This window comes from Sesamum indicum, linkage group LG8, assembly GCF_026168435.1.
Source record: "Sesamum indicum cultivar Baizhima isolate 11 linkage group LG8, ASM2616843v1, whole genome shotgun sequence".
Lineage (NCBI taxonomy): Eukaryota > Viridiplantae > Streptophyta > Magnoliopsida > Lamiales > Pedaliaceae > Sesamum > Sesamum indicum.
In genome coordinates this window covers 11,631,635-11,652,992 of record NC_142664.1, presented here as the reverse complement: position 1 = coordinate 11,652,992, position 21,358 = coordinate 11,631,635, and the positions used below count along the sequence as shown (strand labels likewise).

Below are 21,358 nucleotides of genomic sequence, written 5' to 3'. Positions count from 1 at the left end.
TCAACCTCAACATTTTTCTCCATCCCCATGGTCCACGATTCTCCGGGATAGTCCATATCGAATCATCTCGTAGTCTGCCATGCCGCAGCCACTTGACCCAAATAGAAGTCTTATCACATTGGATGACTTCACAGAGTTTTTTGCACATCAATGCTCGATTCAGAGTTCCTATATCCTTAAGGCCAAGGCCTCCCTCCTCCTTCGGTTTGCAAATCTCCTTCCATGCAACTTTAGGGTATCCACTATTTTCCGTACCTCTCCATAAGAAGGCTCGCAATCGCTTCTCAATGTTTTTAATGACCCCTTTTGGCAAAATAAATGCTGAAGCCCAATAGACACCCATAGCCACAAGAACAGACTTAATGATTTGTACCCTGCCGGCATATGACAGTGCCAATCCCTCCCAACCATTGATCCGTGTATCGATCTTAATCAGTAATGGTTGGAAGTCGGCGATAGATAATCGAGAAGAGATCAATGGTAGACCCAGATACCTCATCGGTAAGTGGCCTTCCTGAAACCCCAACACCGCAAGTAGCTCCTCTTGTATATTCTGGGCTGATCGGGATATGATGATGTGGCTTTTTTCAACATTGAGGTGTAACCCCGACCAATCAGCAAATCTATCTAATCCGGATTTGAAGACCCGAACAGATGCAGTATTGGCCCGGCAGAATAGGAGTAAGTCATCAGCAAACACCAGTTGGAAGATTCTAAGATCGTCACACTTCCAATGGAATGCGAAGTTCATGTCCTGCTCGATCAGCTGTAGTATTCCCATATGTAGAACCTCCATCACAAGGACGAAGAGATATGGTGATAAGGGGTCGCCCTGTCGAAGCCCTCTGGCACCCGCAAAATATCCATGTGGCTTTCCGTTCATCCCCACCGAAAAGGTAGGTAAACTGATACACTCCTCAACCCATAGACTGAAAGTCTCTGGGAAACCGAAAAGCTGAAGCACCGATAGCAGGAAATCCCATTCGAAAGTGTCATACGCCTTCCGAATGTCAACTTTCAAAGCACATCTCGGTGGGAGTCGGGCCTGATTGTAACCAGTGAAGAGTTCCTGTGCTAACATAACATTATCCCCTATACTCCGGCCAGGGACAAACGCTGCCTGGCAGGGGCTGATAATCTTGTCTAATATCACACTCAATTTTTGGACAATAAGTTTAGCAATGATTTTATAAAGTACGTTACAGCAGGAGATAGGGCGAAAATCTGCAACAGATGTGGGAGAGTGTACCTTGGGGATAACCGTCAATATTGTGCTATTAATCTGTTTAAGAAGCTTCCCCGTAGAAAAGAAATCTAGTACTGCCTTCGTTATCTCCTGTCCCACCACCGGCCATGCTTTTTTATAGAATCCTGATGAATACCCATCAGGTCCAGGTGCTCTATCCTCGCCGATGTCAAAAATAACTTTTTTTATATCCTCTGCACTGAACGGTTCAAGTAGGTGGCCTGCCTCCTCAGTTGTTATGATATGCCTCGCCCAAGGTCGAAGAAACCGAAGGTCCATCACCCTCTGACGCCTGTCTCCCCCTAGTAAGGATTGATAATAGGAGATAAATTCATGTATTACTGCATTTGGTTCCGTAATTGTAATTCCTTGGGCATCATTAATTTGCATGATCCGTCTAGCAGTCCTTCTTTGGGCAATTTTACGAAAGAACACTCTGGAGACTGGTCACCACCCTTCATCCATTCCATCTTTGCCCTCTGCTGCAGCATAATCCTCTCCAATTCGGCCGCCTTAGCATACACAAGCCGACTGCAGTGCTCCAACAGAAGAATAAGCTCATCCTGTCTGTTCGAGCTTACCAGCACTTGGGCATGCTCCAGGAACCCCCTTGCCAACTCAACATTGTGAGAAAGATCCCCTTTATTTCTCCTCTGTTCTCGAAAAATAGGTTTGAGTGCCTTGAGTTTGCGGGTGACTAAGAACATAGGCACTCCACTATTTGTTTTTTTCGGTAAAAGTAAGTTTCATTAAGTAAAATTGGTACAGTACAACAATATGGTCCTAAAATGGTTTATCCCTCGACAGGCCAAGGGATTCGCCATAATTGAAATAATGCACGTGTACTGACTGATCTAGATAGTGTGATGCTATGTATTCGCTGTCTTATGTCTTCAATGATCAGTAATGCAATGGTGGTAGGCGTCCTCTCGGTGTGATCGAATCGTCTCAGATTTCTTTCCTTCCAAATGTGGTACACACATGATGCAAGTAGTGATCTATATGACATGTTGATGATGTGTTTACCCCTCCATCTCCGTGAAGCCCATGTAATGTCATCTTTCCACTCTCTATTGGGCCACATGAACTGTATCGTTCTTCGAATTTCCGTGAGGCATCTTCGGCTAAATCTGCATTGGAAGAATAAATGTGCATGTGTCTCTGTCAAATCTTCATTGCATAGGATACATGGGCCAAGGTGAGCAAGTCATGGTTTATCTGTCGTAGCCAACGTGCCTTGGATGGCAAGCCATAGAATAAAGTTGTGACGTGGAATTTTAAGTGATCCCGAAAGTAGTGAAGACCAGTCTACTTTCGATCCTGGTGTGTCAAATAACTCATAAATAGCCTGTGCTGTTGGTCGATCATTCTCAAATCTCCAAATTATACGGTCTTCCCCTCCAAGAATAGTGGGGAGTGCATGTGTGATCTCCGAACACTCAAGATCCGTGATAAGGGGCCATTGCCAAACTCCTTCATGAATCACCGTGTTGAGTCTGGATGACTCATCTATTCCAAGTAGCCTCGGTCCTCGTGGGAAAGATTCACAAAGAGGGCCAAGGTGGTGCCATGGATCCTGCCACAAGAGGAAACTCCTCCCATCTCAAATCCGGTAGTCCACCATATTTCGGAGAAAAATCCTTAAACGGAGGATTTTCCTCCATCCCCATGAGCCTCTTTGGTCCGTAATCGTCCATATGGAGGTATGTTGTAGGCGTCCCTGGTGCAGCCAATCAACCCAGATCGATGTCCTGTCGCATCTAATGACGTCACATGGTTTTTTTGTCATCAATGCACGGTTCAAGGTACTGATGTCCTTGAACCCAAGTCCTCCCTCCTCCTTTGGTCGGGATATATCTTTCCACGAAACCTTGGCGTAACCACTATTCGTCATTCCCTTCCACAAGAAAGCTCGCAACCGTTTCTCAATTTCATTAATAACTTTCTTGGGTAATATAAATGCCGATGCCCAATAAACACTCATTGTTGTAAGTACAGATTTAATAATTTGTTCTCTACCAGCATAAGACAAAGTGGTACCTTCCCAACCAGCAATCCGTTTGTCAATCTTCAGTAATAGTGGCCGGCAATCTGCAATAGTTAGTCGAGACGATATAAGTGGTAACCCCAGATACCTCATTGGAAGAATCCCTTGCTGAAATCCAAGTAGCGCCAACATCTCCTCACGCAGTGCTTGTGCTGAACGTGAGATAATCAGGTGGCTTTTCTGCACGTTCAGTCTGAGACCCGACCATTCGGCAAAACGATCCAGACCTGCTTTAAAGATTCTTAGAGAGTCCATATCAGCACGGCAAAATAATATCACATCATCAGCAAATCCCAACTGAAAGACCCTGGCTGCCTCGCATTTCCAATGATAGGAAAATCTCTCTTCCTGATCAATCAACTGCAGGAAGCCCAAATGGAGGACTTCCATCACAAGTACAAAGAGGTAGAGTGATAGAGGGTCACCCTGCCGAAGTCCTCTTGCTCCTCGAAAGAATCCATGGGGCTTCCCATTTAGCCCAATAGAGAATGAAGGTGTTGTCACACATTCCTCAATCCACTTCACGAAAGTACTAGGGAACCCAAACATCTCCATAACTACTATCAGGAAGTCCCAATCCACTGTGTCATATGGCTTCCGGATGTCAACTTTCAGAGCACATCTAGGAGGTAGACGAGTCTGGTTATAACCCGTAAAGAGTTCCTGTGCTAGCATGATGTTATCTCCAATGCTGCGTCCCGGCACAAATGCCGCTTGGCATGGATTGATCAGTTTGTCCATTATCACACTCAGCCTTTGGACAATGAGCTTTGCAATGATCTTATAAAGCACATTACAGTATGCTATGGGCCGAAATCACTAACCGTCATAGGGGAATGTACTTTTGGAAGGAGCGCCAACAGTGTAGTATTTATCTGCTTCAGAAGTCGGCCTGTACGAAAGAAGTCCAGTACTGCCGTAGTCACTTCCTGTCCAACAATAGGCCATGCTGCTTTGAAGAAGCCTGATGAGTATCCGTCCGGGCCTGGGGCTTTGTCCTCAGCAATGTCAAAAACCGCCTGTTTGACATCTGCTGGTGTGAACGGTAACTGTAAAGCGGTAGATTCCTCATTACTCAGAATGTGCCTAGCCCACGGTCTGAGAAATCGAATGTCAATAATTGATCGTCGTCTATCTCCCCCTAGCAGGTTTTGGTAATATGTGACAAACTGATTAATAACTTCTTCTGGACCTGTGTGAGTGGATCCCTGGTCATCGTTGATCTGGAAGATCCTCCTTGATGATCTTCGTTGGGTAATCTTCTGAAAGAACACTCGAGAGCACTGATCACCTCCCTTCATCCACTGCATCTTCGCTCGTTGTTGTAGCATAATTTGTTCCAGTTTTGTTGCTTTGGCCAGTACGAGTCGACAACAGTGTTCTAGTTGTATGAATAGCTCATCTCGTCTTCTTGAGCTATCAAGAACTTGTGCTGCTTCAAGAAACCCTTTCGCCATTTGAACATTGTGCGATAGATCCCCTTTATTTCTCCTTTGCTCTCGGAATATTGGTTTCATTGCTTTGAGTTTGCGTGCCACAGCATACATAGGCGTACCAACAATGTTATGTTGCCATATATTCGGCACACTAGGAATAAACTCAGGTGAACGAGCGAGGTAGTTATCGAATCGGAACATACCTCCATACTGCTGTTGTCGGTCCCCATATATTACCATCGGTGAGTGGTCTGAAGTGCGTGGTGTAAGGACCGAGTAGAATGTGTTAGGGAATCGTGCCATCCATCTATCATTTATCAACATGCGGTCCAATCTTTTCCAGAGGTTCCGTGGTGTCGCACTATGGTTGTGCCATGTGTACCACTCTCCCTGTATGGGTACTGGTAGTAATCCTGTATTCTATATGGCTGCATTAAAGTCTTCCATAGCTATTCGGATATCCCCTGATGTGCCACAAACTTCGCTGAGGTCGCGAACTGCATTAAAGTCCCCTCCAATCAACCATGGGATATCAGCACACTGAATAGCTATATTTTCCAAGGCACTCCATAACTCTCTCCTATCAACCACCTCAGTAGCTCCATAAGCGACAGTAACAGCAACTGACTCATGGATTGCACGAATATTAATAAGACAATGAATAAATTGCATTCCACATTCAACCACTTCAACATCAATAAAATTATCATCCCATGCAATCCACACCCGATTACCAGAAGATCCGTAATCCACATACCATTTCCAATGGGATAATAGAAAAGATTGAATTTGAGCTGCATTATTAATACTAACTCGAGTTTCAAGAAGACCGAGAAATTGTAACCTGAATTCAGCAACGATGTCCTTCACTGCTTGCTGATGGTCTCTTTTATTCAGGCCACGAACATTCCATATTGCTGTGTTCAACATGGATCATGAAGTATGGGGCTGCGTTGATTAGGACCCCGGGCTATATCATCTGCATCGTCAATTAAGTGTAGAGCATCGAATGTATTATATACTACTATCTCCTTACCCTTCTCCTCACGACTTGCCTTCAATCCACCTCCACGAGAAGGCACTGCCGTACGCCTATCGTTTTGTTTCTCCTCATTTCTTGAAGTACCAGCTCTCATTTTAGCTTTCCTTTCATTGGCCAATTGCGTTTGGGGAATGATAGCTTTCGGCACATACACAGCTACCGGTGGTTTAGTGGATTTAAGGGGTTTATTCATTGCACAATCTTTCGTCATATGTCCGATCATCATACAACTCATACATTTCGGAGGTAGCCATTCGTATTCGACATCTATCTTACACGGTGTTTCCCCTCCATCCTCATTCGGTGTCATGATTATGACATGGTTTATCAACTTCTGTGTAACATCTAGTATCACGCATACACGAGCGAAATCCAGTCTCGTGCATGCCCTCGTTATCGCATCTGGATATAGGGGCTTGCCCACTCCACTTGCAACTGTACTCAATCTTTCCGTTGTCCAGTATTCCATAGGTAAGTGCCGAAGTTTAATCCATATAGGTATTTGTGTATGCTTCTGTTTCCTCATAGCCATACCCGGTTCCCACTTCTGGAGTACTATTGGCCGCCCTTGGAATAGCCATGGTCCGCCTTCTATCACCTCTTCCATGGCAATGACATTTTTAAATTGAAAGAAGAAAAAACCATTAGTTGTCGCGGTTACCTCTCGTAAATTGGGCCAGACCGAATGCGCATATTCCTTCAGATGATGGTAATACGGTCGCTTTCCCAAAAAGTATCCAACTGCAGTAGTTTTCCAACGCTTAGCTCCATCACGCACAGTATCTAAGGATGGACGAACCACAACCTCACCATTTTGCGTCAATGGGGCTATATATGAGAGCGTTTTTCGAGATGAATTATTGAAGTCTTGTGTTATTTTTTTATCAATTACTGAGTTCCCATGTTCATGTAATGGAATGTTGCCAATAAATAACCCCGTCGGAGCATGATTCGCAAGAGAAGGAAGCATTTTTTTCAAGCTATTTCACAGGCTGACATCACTGCTGACGTCAGCAGAGTCAACAGTGACGTCATCAGTCAACAGGTCAACTGTAGCTGCAGATGTGACATCAGCGATGATGTCATTCCCTTCCACATCCTTTGCCACACGGTTTTCCACTCCCACTATTTGTTGCTGCCATATACTATGCACGCTAGGAATAAAATCTGGTGATAGAGTAAGGAAGTTGTCAAACCGAAACATACCTCCAAATCGCTGTTGATTATCCCCATAAACCACCATCGGCGAGTGATCCGATGTCCGTGGAGTGAGGCATTGGTAGAATACTGATGGAAACCGCAAAGTCCATGTATCATTGGTTAGCATACGATCAAGTCGCTTCCACAGGTTGCGAGGGCTAGCACTACGATTATGCCATGTGTACCATTCACCCTGCATCAGTAGTGGCAAAAGCGCAGTATTCTGTAGGCACGTATTAAATTCCTCCATCGCCACTCTTATATCTCCCGACGTACTACATACCTCACTGAGATCCCTGACTGCATTGAAGTCACCTCCAACCAGCCAGGGAATATTAATGCATTGGACAGCTAAGGATTCTAGAGAGGCCCATAATTCTCGCCTATCAGAGACCTCAGTAGCACCATACACATTAGTAATATCAACATACTCTTGTAATGCTCTAATAGTGACACGGCAGTGTATAAACTGGTTTCCCACCTCAATAATATCCACATCAGTATAGTTATAATCCCAAGCAATCCATATCCGATTTTCAATACTGTCATTATCCATAAACCATTTCCAATGAGGTATCAAAAATGATTGTATACTAGCACAGTTATTAATGCGAACACGTGTTTCTAGGAGACCAATAAAGTATAACCTGAGCTTAGTAATGATATCCTTGACCGCTAGCTGATGATCCCTCTTGTTCAGGCCACGTACGTTCCATATGGCAAGGTTTAACATGGGTCCCCGGGTACGGGGTTGCTTCGCTTAGGACCCCTTGATGAACCTTCTGCACTATCAAGTAATTTTTTTTGGGTAAGTGTAATTTTCATTAAGTAGAAAGTATAGTACAACAGTGTCCCTCATTAGGCGCTTCCCTCGACAGGCCAAGGGATACGCCATAGTCTATACAAGGCACATGTGCTAATAGAGCTAGGAAGCTTAATACTGAGTATACGTTGCCGAACATCTTCTACTATTAAGTTGGCCACTACACTCGGGGGCCTCTCCTCGTGCTCAAAATGTCTCAGATTTCTCTCCCTCCAAATATGGTATACACACGATCCAAGCAGGCATCGGTAGGATATATTGATGATGTGCTTCCCACGCCATTTTCTTGCACCCCATTCAACATCACTGACCCAATCCCGATTAGACCACTGGAATCGTACAATGCGCCGAATACTACTGAGGCATCTTCTACTAAATCTGCAGTGGAAAAACAGGTGGTTATGTGACTCCACCATGTCTTCATTGCACAACACGCAGCACCCAAGATGGGAAAGCCATGGTTTATCCATCGTTGCGAGCTTCTCCAGGATAGCTAGCCAAAGGATAAACAAATGTCACGGGATCTTTAAAGAACCCGAAAGTAGTGAAATCCAACCTACTTTCGGTCCTGCTGGTATCATAGCCTGATAGAACTCTTGGGTAGTGGGTTTCCCACTCGAGCCTTTCCATATAATACGATCTGTACCCCCATTGATATGGTATTGACCATGGGTGGCCCGATCTTTACGGCGTAGGCTGGAAATGGATAAAGTGGTTCGTGAACTGAGGAATGTAAATAGTCAACCACGTTATATGAACGTGACCTACTACTTAGAACATTCAACCAACCACGAGCACGAGTAAACCAATTCACACAACGACACACTTGGGTCGAGTACGAATTGGAGGCTATGTGAATTTGAATCACCAATCTAATAGACTAGATTGACAAAGCAAAGGTTTCACAAAAGCTAAAACAAGTGTATAACTCTCCAAAGTAAGAGAACACTCAATATTGTATAAACTAGATCAATTCTTGAATATTTCGATTGTATCCCGCATGCATGGCTGGTATGTGTCTTTTATAGGCCTAAAACACTTCCAAATTAACCTTTCATATCCCCAAGTGGCTCCTTGGTGGACGTACATTCAATACTTGGTCAAAAATAACTAAAAACTATGCATTCTTGGTCATAACCGAGTAAAACCCATGCATGACCATGTGAATCCGAGAATTGGTGTATAAATGCACTTTGAATGTAGTTGAAAGGTCTCTTTTGACCACATGGCTGCACTTGGACGAGTTGGGCTCCTATTGTGGGCTTCCTTGGGCTTGAATTAATGAAATTAAGCTCACATGTTGGGCCTCCGATTGTGACTTGATCCCATTAGCAAGGACTAAGTTGGATTGGGCTTGAATTACTTCTTGCATTCTCTTCAACCTTTCTCTTGTCATTGGCCCACTTTCAATGGTTAAATCTTGGTCCATTGGATCTTGATTTCTTTTGCTTGTTGGACGCCCTCGATATTCCTATCATCCTCCCCTTCTTGAAAAGGAGTCGTCCTCGACTCTTCATTATCTGCATCATAAAAAAGAGAAAGATCAGAAACATTAAAAGTAGCACTTACTCCATACTGACTAGGTAAATCAAGTTTGTAAGAATTGTCATTAATTCTTTCAAGGACTCGGAATGGTCCATCCCCTCTTGGCATGAGCTTGGACTTCCTTTTGTCCGAAAACCTCTCTTTTCTAAGATGCAACCATACTAAGTCTCCCGGTTCAAAGATAACTCGTTTCCTTCCCTTGTTCGCTCGGTTCATGTAGTGTTGAGTCATTCTCTCAATATTACTTTTGACCTTTTCATGGATTTGCTTGACAAATTCAGCACGTTTCTTTTTTTTTCGACTTTATTAAATAATTCAGCACGTTTCTTTCCATCCATATTTACTCTCTCCTGCAAAGGCAAGGGAATTAAATCAATAGGTGCAAGAGGATTAAAACCATAAACAATCTGAAAGGGTGAAAACTTAGTAGTGGAGTGGATAGCCCTATTGTACGCAAACTCGACATGCGGTAGACACTCTTCCCAACTCCTTAAGTTCTTTTTCACAATTGTTCTCAACAATGTCGAAAGTGTTCTATTGACCACCTCAGTTTGCCCATCGGTTTGTGGATGGCAAGCAGTAGAGAAAAGCAACTAGTTCCAAGCTTGCCCCACAAAGTTTTCCAAAAGTAGCTAAGGAACTTGGCATCTCGATCGGACACTATAGTCCTTGGCATACCATGAAGCCTCACAATTTCCTGAAAGAAAAGATTAGCAGTATTAGAGGCATCATCAACTTTATGGCATGCTATAAAGTGTGCTATTTTGGAAAACCTGTCTATAACAACAAAAATAGAATCTCTCCCCCTCTTAGACCTAGGTAATCCCAAAACAAAGTCCATTGAAATATCTTCCCAAGGTACACTAGGAATAGGGAGGGGCATGTACAATCCATGGGGATTAAGCTTTGACTTTGCCTTATGACAAACTATGCATTTTCCCACAAACTTTTCAACATCTCTACGCATCTTTGGCCAATAAAAGTGTTCGCTCAAGACTCCCAAAGTTCTAGAAATACCAAAGTGACCCATCAAACCCCCAGAATGTGCTTCCTTTAACAATAATGAACGAATAGAACAATTAGGAACACAAAGCTGGTTGGCTCGAAATAAAAATCCATCATGCAAATAAAATTTGTCCCATCCAATGCTTGGGCTGCAATTTCCAAACACTTTACCAAAATCAACATCATTAGCATACAAATCTTTGATGAGCTCAAAACCAAGAATTTTAGCATCCATTATTGAAAGTAAAACATACCTTCTTGAAAGTGCATCAGCAACAGTGTTCTCCTTACCTTTCTTGTGCTTGATCACATATGGAAATGACTCAATAAACTCTACCCACTTTGCATGTCGACGGCTAAGCTTGCTTTGACTCTTAATATACTTGAGTGCTTCATGATCAGAATGTATTATAAACTCTTTTGGCCACAAATAATGTTGCCAAGTTTTTCCAATACTCTAACCAATGCATAAAGCTCCTTGTCATATGTAGGGTAGTTAAGTGTTGGCCCACTTAATTTCTCACTGAAATATGCAACCGGCCTACCTCCTTGCATAAGAACTCCTCCTATGCCAATCCCACTTGCATCACATTCAATTTCAAAAGTCTTACCAAAGTCGGGAAGGGCTAGCAAAGGTGCATGGGTAAGCTTCTCTTTTATAGCTTGAAAGGCTTTCTCTTGTGCGTTTCCCCACTTGAATGGAACATTTTTCTTGGTTAACTCGTTCAATGGGGCTGCCATGGTGCTAAAGTCCTTCACAAATCGCCTATAAAAGCTTGCAAGGCCGTGAAAGATCCTCACTTCTCCAATAGTGGTGGGGGTTGGCCAATCTTGAATAGGTTTGAGCTTTTCTTCGTCAACTGTGATTCCTTCACTACTTACAACAAAACCAAGGAAAATAACTTTGTTAGTGCAAAAGTCACACTTTTTCAAGTTTCCAAACAACCTTTCCTTTCTTAGAACCTCTAGGACTTGTTTTAAATGTGTTACATGCTCTTCCAAAGTCCTACTATAAACAAGGATGTCATCAAAGTACACAACCACAAATTTGCCTATAAATGCACGCAAAACATGATTCATCAATCTCATAAATGTACTAGGTGCATTACTAAGTCCAAATGGCATAACTAACCACTCATAAAGCCCATGCTTTGTTTTGAAAGCGGTTTTCCACTCATCTCCTTCTTTTATTCTAATTTGATGATAACCACTTTTTAAATCAATTTTAGAAAAGATAGTTGAACCATTTAACTCATCAAGCATATCGTCTATCCTAGGAATAGGGTGGCGATATCTTATCGTTATGTTGTTAATGGCTCGACAATCGACACACATCCGCCATGTGCCATCCTTCTTAGGTACAAACAACACCGGAACTGCACAAGGACTAAGGCTCTCCTTCACATAACCTTTGGCCATCCATTCTTGGATTTGCCTTTGAATCTCTTTGGTTTCTTCGGGATTGGTACGGTATGCTGGGCGGTTTGGCAAGGATGCTCCCGGAATGAAGTCAATTTGATGTTCTATCCCTCGAATGGGTGGCAAACCTGGTGGCATCTCATCCGGAAAGACATCTTCATAATCCTGCAAAAGAGATGTAACAACACTAGGCAAAGAAGAGGTTAGGTCGTTAGAATTCAACATAGCCTCTTTGTACACAAGTACTATGAGGTTTTGTCGAGAAAACAAAGCTTCCTTGATTTCACTCTTCCTAGCAACTAGTAAACTCTCTTTCTCTTCTTTTTCCCTCTCCTTTTTCTTTCTTCTCGCAACTTTGCTTTCTTGTTCTCCCTCTTTTGAATCTTTCATTCTTTTTTCACTCTCATTTTCACTTTCTTCTTTTCCTTTCTCATTCCTTTTCTCACACTCTCTTTTCTTTTCTCTCAAGATTTGATCTTGCAAAATTTGTTTTGGTGTCATCGGATTGAGAGTTATTGATTCTTCTCGAAGCACAAAAGAGTAACGATTTTGGAATCCATCATGTGTTACATGCCTATCAAACTGCCATGGTCTTCCCAACAGTATGTGGCATGCTTTCATTAGTACAACCTCACATAAAACCTCATCCTTATATCTTCCAATTGAAAAAAGTACCTTTACTTGCTTGGTCACCTTCAGCTCTCCACACTCATTCAACCATTGAAGCTTGTACGGGCGGTGGTGCTTGAAAGTAGGTAGACTTAATTTTTGAACCAATTCAGTACTTGCCACATTGCAACAACTTCCACCATCAATAATCATACTACGTACCTTTCCATGAACTTGACAGCGTCTATGGAACAAGTTTTCTCTTTGGCAATTATCTTCCTCCAACATCTGGGCACTAAGGGTCTTCTAGTAACAAGCAATTCTCCTTCTTCGGCATACTCTCCATCACCATCTTCTTTTGATGATTCCTCTTTGTCAGTGATTTCTTCCTCGGTTTCCAACTCTCCATGATTGTTGAAGATCATTGTACGTCGGTTAGGACACTCACTTGCTATGTGTCCTTTTCCTTGGCACTTGAAACACTTTATATCACGATTTCTTGAAGAATTGGGTTCAAGCTGTACCTTTTTGGTAGCAACTTTGTCATCATGTTTAGGATCTGCCTGCTTGAATCTTGATGTAGTAGGGGTGTCTTTCTTGGGGTTGTTCTTCCATGGACCGAATGCCGACGAGTTAGAAGTCTTCCTCAAATGTCCTCTTCGCTTGAGTTGTTGTTCCACCTTGATGGCTTGGTGTACCATTTCTTCAAGTTCTACATAGTGGTGCATCTCCACAACATCGGCGATATCCCGATTGAGCCCATGCAAGAAATGAGCCATAGTTGCTTCATTGTCCTCTATAATGTTAGTTCGAATCATGGCAATCTCCATCTCCTTGTAGTACTCATCAACACTTTTAGAACCTTGAGTAAGACGTTGGAGATGGTTGTGAAGCTCACGACGATAATAGGATGGAACGAACCTTCTCCTCATGGTTGCTCTCATCTCTTCCCATGTTGTGATGGGACGTTCACCATTCCTAACCCGTTCCTTTTGCATTTGATCCCACCAAACAAGAGCATATCAGTAAACTCAAGGGCTGTGAGTTTTACCTTTTTACTCTCCAAGTAGTTGTGGCATGAAAAGATTTGCTCGACACGCATCTCCCACTCTAAATACACTTCGGGATCACTCTTTCCTTTAAATGAAGGAATGGTGACCTTAACTCCTCCTAAGCCACCGTCTTCTTCTCTAGGTCGTCTCGGTCTATCTCTTGGCCGATTCAATCTTCTTGGCCGAATGTCCTCATATTCTTCTCCATCGCTTGGATCCTCCAAATACTCATTATAAATAGGGGGTTGAGGACGTGGATTTACAACATGTCTTTGATTTGTAGCTCTTGGACCGGCTACTTGATTCTCTACTTGATCCAATCTTTCATGAAGTCCTTCTAGTTTACGGTCAAGCAACTTCTCAAAGTGGCTTACTAAGGCTTGCATATGGAATGCATTGACCCCACCTTGCATCGTTTGTCCCGAGTTGTTGTCATCACTTGCTTGAGCAACTCCTTTATCTCGATTTTCTGCCATTTAGTAAAATGTTTTTTTTTTTTTTTGTGTTTTTATAGGAACCTCACCAAATTCTTGCCACACTCTTTTATTCTCTCTTTATTTTTCCCCTCGTGTTTCACTCCTCACTTAATAGGCTCACAATTTTGGCCCTCAATTATAGTCTCACTTCACTCAACACTCTCTAATCTAAGCTCTTGTGAAACTCAATGCTTTATCTAGTGACTCAAACACAAATGCCAATTCTTTTCTCAACCAAGTATGCGTATGTGGACGCTTCACACTCACCCGTAGCTAGAGAAAGGTCTAAAGAAGTTCGGTATAACTGGGGAAATGAAGACCAATTGGCTTACAAAGATAATAGCAAAGTAAAGTGATGAACGATTTTTTTTTGTTTCTATTTTTTTTTTTTGCTGCTCTCCTTTTTTTTTGAGCTTTTCTTTTTGCTGTTTTTCTTTAGTTTTTTTTAAATATAACAACAGGGGGGAGGTACGGAAGATTGTGGTGGTAGATAAAAGATTCAAGGTAAATCAAATGAAATAAAGAAAGCCTACCGTATCAACTTAGGCTCTGATACCACATGATATGGTATTGACCATTGGTGGCCCGATCTTTACGGCGTAGGCTAGAAATGGATAAAGTGGTTCGTGACCTGAGGAATGTAAATAGTCAACCACGTTATATGAACGTGACCTACTACTTAGAACATTCAACCAACCACGAGCACGAGTAAACCAATCCACACAACGACACACTTGGGTCGAGTACGAATTGGAGGCTATGTGAATTTGAATCACCAATCTAATAGACTAGATTGACAAAGCAAAGGTTTCACAAAAGCTAAAACAAGTGTATAACTCTCCAAAGTAAGAGAACACTCAATATTTTATAAACTAGATCAATTCTTGAATATTTCAATTGTATCCCGCATGCATGGCTGGTATGTGCCTTTTATAGGCCTAAAACACTTCCAAATTAACCTTTCATATCCCCAAGTGACTCCTTGGTGGACGTACATTCAATACTTGGTCAAAAATAACTAAAAACTATGCATTCTTGGTCATAACCGAGTAAAACCCATGCATGACCATGTGAATCCGAGAATTGGTGTATAAATGCACTTTGAATGTAGTTGAAAGGTCTCTTTTGACCACATGGCTGCACTTGACGAGTTGGGCTCCTATTGTGGGCTTCCTTGGGCTTGAATTAATGAAATTAAGCTCACAGTTTGGGCCTCCAATTGTGACTTGATCCCATTAGCAAGGACTAAGTTGGATTGGGCTTGAATTACTTCTTGCATTCTCTTCAACCTTTCTCTTGTCATTAGCCCACTTCCAATGGTTAAATCTTGGTCCATTGGATCTTGAATTTCTTTTGCTTGTTGGACGCCCTCGATATTCCTATCACCCATGGATCCGAGGCAGCACGTGTGTAATCTCCATGCATTCCCTGTCCGTGATCAATGGCTAGTGCCAATGACCCTCACAGATAACCGAGCTTAGCATGGTAGACTCATGCAATCCCAAATTGTTGGGTCCCCACGGAAATCTGTCAAGGAGGGGCCCAAGGTGATGCCAGGGATCCTTCCATAAGAAAAAATCACTTCCATCACCAATGCGATATTCCACCACTGAGCGTAACCAGCCTCTCAACCTCAACATTTTTCTCCATCCCCATGGTCCACGATTCTCCGGGATAGTCCATATCGAATCATCCCGTAGTCTGCCATGCCGCAGCCACTCGACCCAAATAGAAGTCCTATCACATCGGATGACTTCACAGAGTTTTTTGCACATCAATGCTCGATTAAGAGTTCCCATATCCTTAAGGCCAAGGCCTCCCTCCTCCTTCGGTTTGCAAATCTCCTTCCATGCAACTTTAGGGTATCCACTATTTCCCGTACCTCTCCATAAGAAGGCTCGCAATCGCTTCTCAATGTTTTTAATGACCCCTTTTGGCAAAATAAATGCTGAAGCCCAATAGACACCCATAGCCACAAGAACAGACTTAATGATTTGTACCCTGCCGGCATATGACAGTGCCAATCCCTCCCAACCATTGATCCGTGTATCGATCTTACACAGTAATGGTTGGCAGTCGGCGATAGATAATCGAGAAGAGATCAATGGTTGTTTTTGGATATTTTTAATTTATAAATAATAATAATAAACTAGTAGCCTATTTGTTTATATTCATTTTCACTTTTTAATTTTTGAAACAATAATTAAATAAGTTGAAACATATTTGTTTATATGTATTTTACTATAAATATATTAATTTAACCCCACAATTCAATATATGACGCAATTTAAAAACATATTTGTTTATATGAAATTTTATTAGAATATATTTTCCTTTATCTTTATTCTAGATTACACCCTTATAGACTATATAGACTAAGAGATAGATAGTATGGTAGAAAGAAATAGATGAATCCTTCTTTCTACCATACTATCTATCTCTTAGAATACTGCCGATTATAGTCCGCTCATTTCATTTAAGTTAAGACGTGAAATTGGAATCCTTTTCATTTGACTTCGTCAATTTTTGATAAGAACTCAGATACCTCATCGGTAAGTGGCCTTCCTGAAACCCCAACACCGCAAGTAGCTCCTCTCGTATGTTCTGGGCTGATCGGGATATGATGATGTGGCTTTTTTCAACATTGAGGCGTAACCCCGACCAATCAGCAAATCTATCTAATCCGGATTTGAAGACCCGAACAGATGCAGTATTGGCCCGGCAGAATAGGAGTAAGTCATCAGCAAACCACAGTTGGAAGATTCTAAGATCGTCACACTTCCAATGGAATGCGAAGTTCATGTCCTGCTCGATCAGCTGTAGTATTCCCATATGTAGAACCTCCATCACAAGGACGAAGAGATATGGTGATAAGGGGTCGCCCTGTCAAAGCCCTCTGGCACCCGCAAAATATCCATGTGGCTTTCCGTTCATCCCCACCGAAAAGGAAGGTGAACTGATACACTCCTCAACCCATCGACTGAAAGTTTCTGGGAAACCGAAAAGCTGAAGCACCGATAGTAGGAAATCCCATTCGACAGTGTCTTACGCCTTCCGAATGTCAACTTTCAAAGCACATCTCGGTGGGAGTCGGGCCTGATTGTAACTAGTGAAGAGTTCCTGTGCTAACATAACATTATCCCCTATGCTCCGGCCAGGGACAAACGCTGCCTGGCAGGGGCTGATAATCTTGTCCAATATCACACTCAATTTTTGGACAATAAGTTTAGCAATGATTTTATAAAGTACGTTACAGCAGGAGATAGGGCGAAAATCTGCAACAGATGTGGGAGAGTGTACCTTGGGGATAACCGTCAATATTGTGCTATTAATCTGTTTAAGAAGCTTTCCCGTAGAAAAGAAATCCAGTACTGCCTTCGTTATCTCCTGTCCCACCACCGGCCATGCTTTTTTATAGAATCCTGATATTCCCATCAGGTCCAGGTGCTATATCCTCGCCGATGTAAAAAACAGCTTTTTTTATATCCTCTGCACTGAACGGTTCAAGTAGGTGGCCTGCCTCCTCAGTTGTTATGATATGCCTCGCCCAAGGTCGAAGAAACCGAAGGTCCATCACCCTCTGACGCCTGTCTCCCCCTAGTAAGGATTGATAATAGGAGATAAATTCATGTATGACTGCATTTGGTTCCGTAATTGTAATTCCTTGGGCATCATTAATTTGCATGATCCGTCTAGCAGTCCTTCTTTGGGCAATTTTACGAAAAAACACTCTGGAGCACTGGTCACCACCCTTCATCCATTCCATCTTTGCCCTCTGCTGCAGCATGATCCTCTCCAATTCGGCCGCCTTAGCATACACAAGCCGACTGCAGTGCTCCAACAGAAGAAGAAGCTCATCCTGTCTGTTCGAGCTTACCAGCACTTGGGCCTGCTCCAGGAACCCCCTTGCCAACTCAACATTGTGAGAAAGATCCCCTTTATTTCTCCTCTGTTCTCCAAAAATAGGTTTGAGTGCCTTGAGTTTGCGGGTGACTGAGAACATAGGCACTCCCACTATTTGTTTTTTTCTGTAAAAGTAAGTTTCATTAAGTAAAATTGGTTCAGAACAACAATATGGTCCCAAAATGGTTTATCCCTCGACAGGCCAAGGGATTCGCCATAATCGAAATAATGCACGTGTACTGACTGATCTAGATAGTGTGATGCTATGTATTCGCTGTCTTATGTCTTCAATGATCAGTAATGCAATGGTGGTAGGCGTCCTCTCAGTGTGATCGAATCGTCTCAGATTTCTTTCCTTCCAAATGTGGTACACACATGATGCAAGTAGTCCTCTATAAGACATATTGATGATGTGTTTACCCCTCCATCTCCGTGAAGCCCATGTAATGTCATCTTTCCACTCACTATTGGGCCACATGAACTGTATCGTTCTTCGAATTTCCGTGAGGCATCTTCGGCTAAATCTGCATTGGAAGAATAAATGTGCATGTGTCTCTGTCAAATCTTCATTGCATAGGATACATGGGCCAAGGTGAGCAAGCCATGGTTTATTTGTCGTAGCCAACTTGCCTTGGAAGGCAAGCCATAGAATAAAGTTGTGACGTGGAATTTTAAGTGATCCCGAAAGTAGTGAAGACCAGTCTACTTTCGATCCTGGTGGGTCAAATAACTCATAAATAGCCTGTGCTGTTGGTTGATCATTCTCAAATCTCCAAATTATACGGTCTTCCCCTCCAAGAATAGTGGGGAGTGCATGTGTGATCTCCAAACACTCAAGATCCGTGATAAGGGGCCATTGCCGAACTCCTTCATGAATCACCGTGTTGAGTGTGGATGACTCATCTATTCCAAGTAGCCTCGGTCCTCGTGCGAAAGATTCACAAAGAGGGCCAAGGTGGAGCCATGGATCCTGCCACAAGAGGAAACTCCTCACATCTCCAATCCGGTAGTCCACCATATTTCGGAGAAAAATCCTTAAACGGAGGATTTTCCTCCATTCCCATGAGCCTCTTTGGTCCATAATCGTCCATATGGAGGTATGTTGTAGGTGTCCCTGGTGCAGCCAATCAACCCAGATCGATGACCTGTCGCATCTAATGACGTCACATGGTTTTTTTGTCATCAATGCACGGTTCAAGGTACTGATGTCCTTGAACCCAAGTCCTCCCTCCTCCTTTGGTCGGCATATATCTTTCCACGCAACCTTGGCATAACCACTATTCGTCATTCCCTTCCACAAGAAAGCTCGCAACCGTTTCTCAATTTCATTAATAACTTTCTTGGGTAATATAAATGCCGATGCCCAATAAACACTCATTGCTGTAAGTACAGATTTAATAATTTGTTCTCTACCAGCATAAGACAAACTGGTACCTTCCCAACCAGCAATCCGTTTGTCAATCTTCAGTAATAGTGGCCGGCAATCTGCAATAGTTAGTCGAGACGATATAAGTGGTAACCCCAGATACCTCATTGGAAGAATCCCTTGCTGAAATCCAAGTAGCGCCAACATCTCCTCACGCAGTGCTTGTGCTGAACGTGAGATAATCAGGTGGCTTTTCTGCACGTTCAGTCTGAGACCCGACCATTCGGCAAAACGATCCAGACCTGCTTTAAAGATTCTTAGAGAGTCCATATCAGCACGGCAAAATAATATCACATCATCAGCAAATCCCAACTGAAAGACCCTGGCTGCCTCGCATTCCAATGATAGGAAAATCTCTCTTCCTGATCAATCAACTGCAGGAAGCCCAAATGGAGGACTTCCATCACAAGTACAAAGAGGTAGAGTTATAGAGGGTCACCCTGCCGAAGTCCTCTTGCTCCTCGAAAGAATCCATGGGGCTTCCCATTTAGCCCAATAGAGAATGAAGGTGTTGTCACACATTCCTCAATCCACTTCACGAAAGTACTAGGGAACCCAAACATCTCCATAACTACTATCAGGAAGTCCCAATCCACTGTGTCATATGCCTTCCGGATGTCAACTTTCAGAGCACATCTAGGAGGTAGACGAGTCTGGTTATAACCCATAAAGAGTTCCTGTGCTAGCATGATGTTATCTCCAATGCTGCGTCCCGGCACAAATGCCGCTTGGCATGGATTGATCAGTTTGTCCATTATCACACTCAGCCTTTGGACAATGAGCTTTGCAATGATCTTATAAAGCACATTACAGTATGCTATGGGCCGAAATCACTAACCGTCATAGGGGAATGTACTTTTGGAAGGAGCGCCAACAGTGTAGTATTTATCTGCTTCAGAAGTCGGCCTGCACGAAAGAAGTCCAGTACTGCCGTAGTCATTTCTTGTCCAACAATAGGCCATGCTACTTTGAAGAAGCCCGATGAGTATCCGTCCGGGCCTGGGGCTTTGTCCTCATCAATGTCAAAACCCGCCTGTTTGACATCTGCTGGTGTGAACGGTAACTGTAAAGCGGTAGATTCCTCATTACTTAGAATGTGCCTAGCCCACGGTCTGAGAAATCGAATGTCAATAATTGATCGTCGTCTATCTCCCCCTAGCAAGTTTTGGTAATATGTGACAAACTGATTAATAACTTCTTCTGGACCTGTGTGAGTGGATCCCTGGTCATCGTTGATCTGGAAGATCCTCCTTGATGATCTTCGTTGGGTAATCTTCCGAAAGAACACTCGGGAGCACTGATCACCTCCCTTCATCCACTACATCTTCGCTCGTTGTTGTAGCATAATTTGTTCCAGTTTTGTTGCTTTGGCCAGTACGAGTCGACAACAGTGTTCTAGTTATATGAATAGCTCATCTCGTCTTCTTGAGCTAACAAGAACTTGTGCTGCTTCAAGAAACCCTTTCGCCATTTGAACATTGTGCGATAGATCCCCTTTATTTCTCCTTTGCTCTCGGAATATTGGTTTCAGTGCTTTGGGTTTGCGTGCCACAGCATACATAGGCGTACCAACAATGTTATGTTGCCATATATTCCGCACAAGGGAATAAACTCAGGTGAACGAGCGAGGTAGTTATCGAATCGGAACATACCTCCATACTGCTGTTGTCGGTCCCCATATATTACCATCGGTGAGTGGTCTGAAGTGCGTGGTGTAAGGACCGAGTAGAATGTGTTAGGGAATCGTGCCATCCATCTATCATTTATCAACATGCGGTCCAATCATTTCCAGAGGTTCCGTGCTGTCGCACTATGGTTGTGCCATGTGTACCACTCTCCTTGCATGGGTACTGGTAGTAATCCTGTATTCTGAATGGCTGCATTAAAGTCTTCCATAGCTATTCGGATATCCCCTGATGTGCCACAAACTTCGCTGAGGTCGCGAACTGCATTAAAGTCCCCTCCAATCAACCATGGGATATCAGCACAATGAATAGCTATATTTTCCAAGGCACTCCATAACTCTCTCCTATCAACCACCTCAGTAGCTTCATAAGCGACAGTAACAGCAACTGACTCATGGATTGCACGAATATTAATAAGACAATGAATAAATTGCATTCCACATT

General features: G+C 42.9%; 1 protein-coding gene and 1 pseudogene across 1 annotated transcript; both read right to left on the bottom strand.

Annotated features, from left to right (window-relative positions):
- Nucleotides 1–6,756: 6,756 nt before the first annotated feature.
- Nucleotides 6,757–13,900, bottom strand: LOC148787206 (uncharacterized; annotated as a pseudogene).
- Nucleotides 13,901–17,312: 3,412 nt separating this feature from the next.
- LOC105159300 (uncharacterized) lies at nt 17,313–17,903 on the bottom strand. The gene has a single exon (XM_088883525.1). It carries the CDS (start codon nt 17,901–17,903, stop codon nt 17,313–17,315), a length of 591 nt encoding a protein of 196 aa, XP_088739651.1.
- Between the last annotated feature and the right edge of the window lie 3,455 nt (nt 17,904–21,358).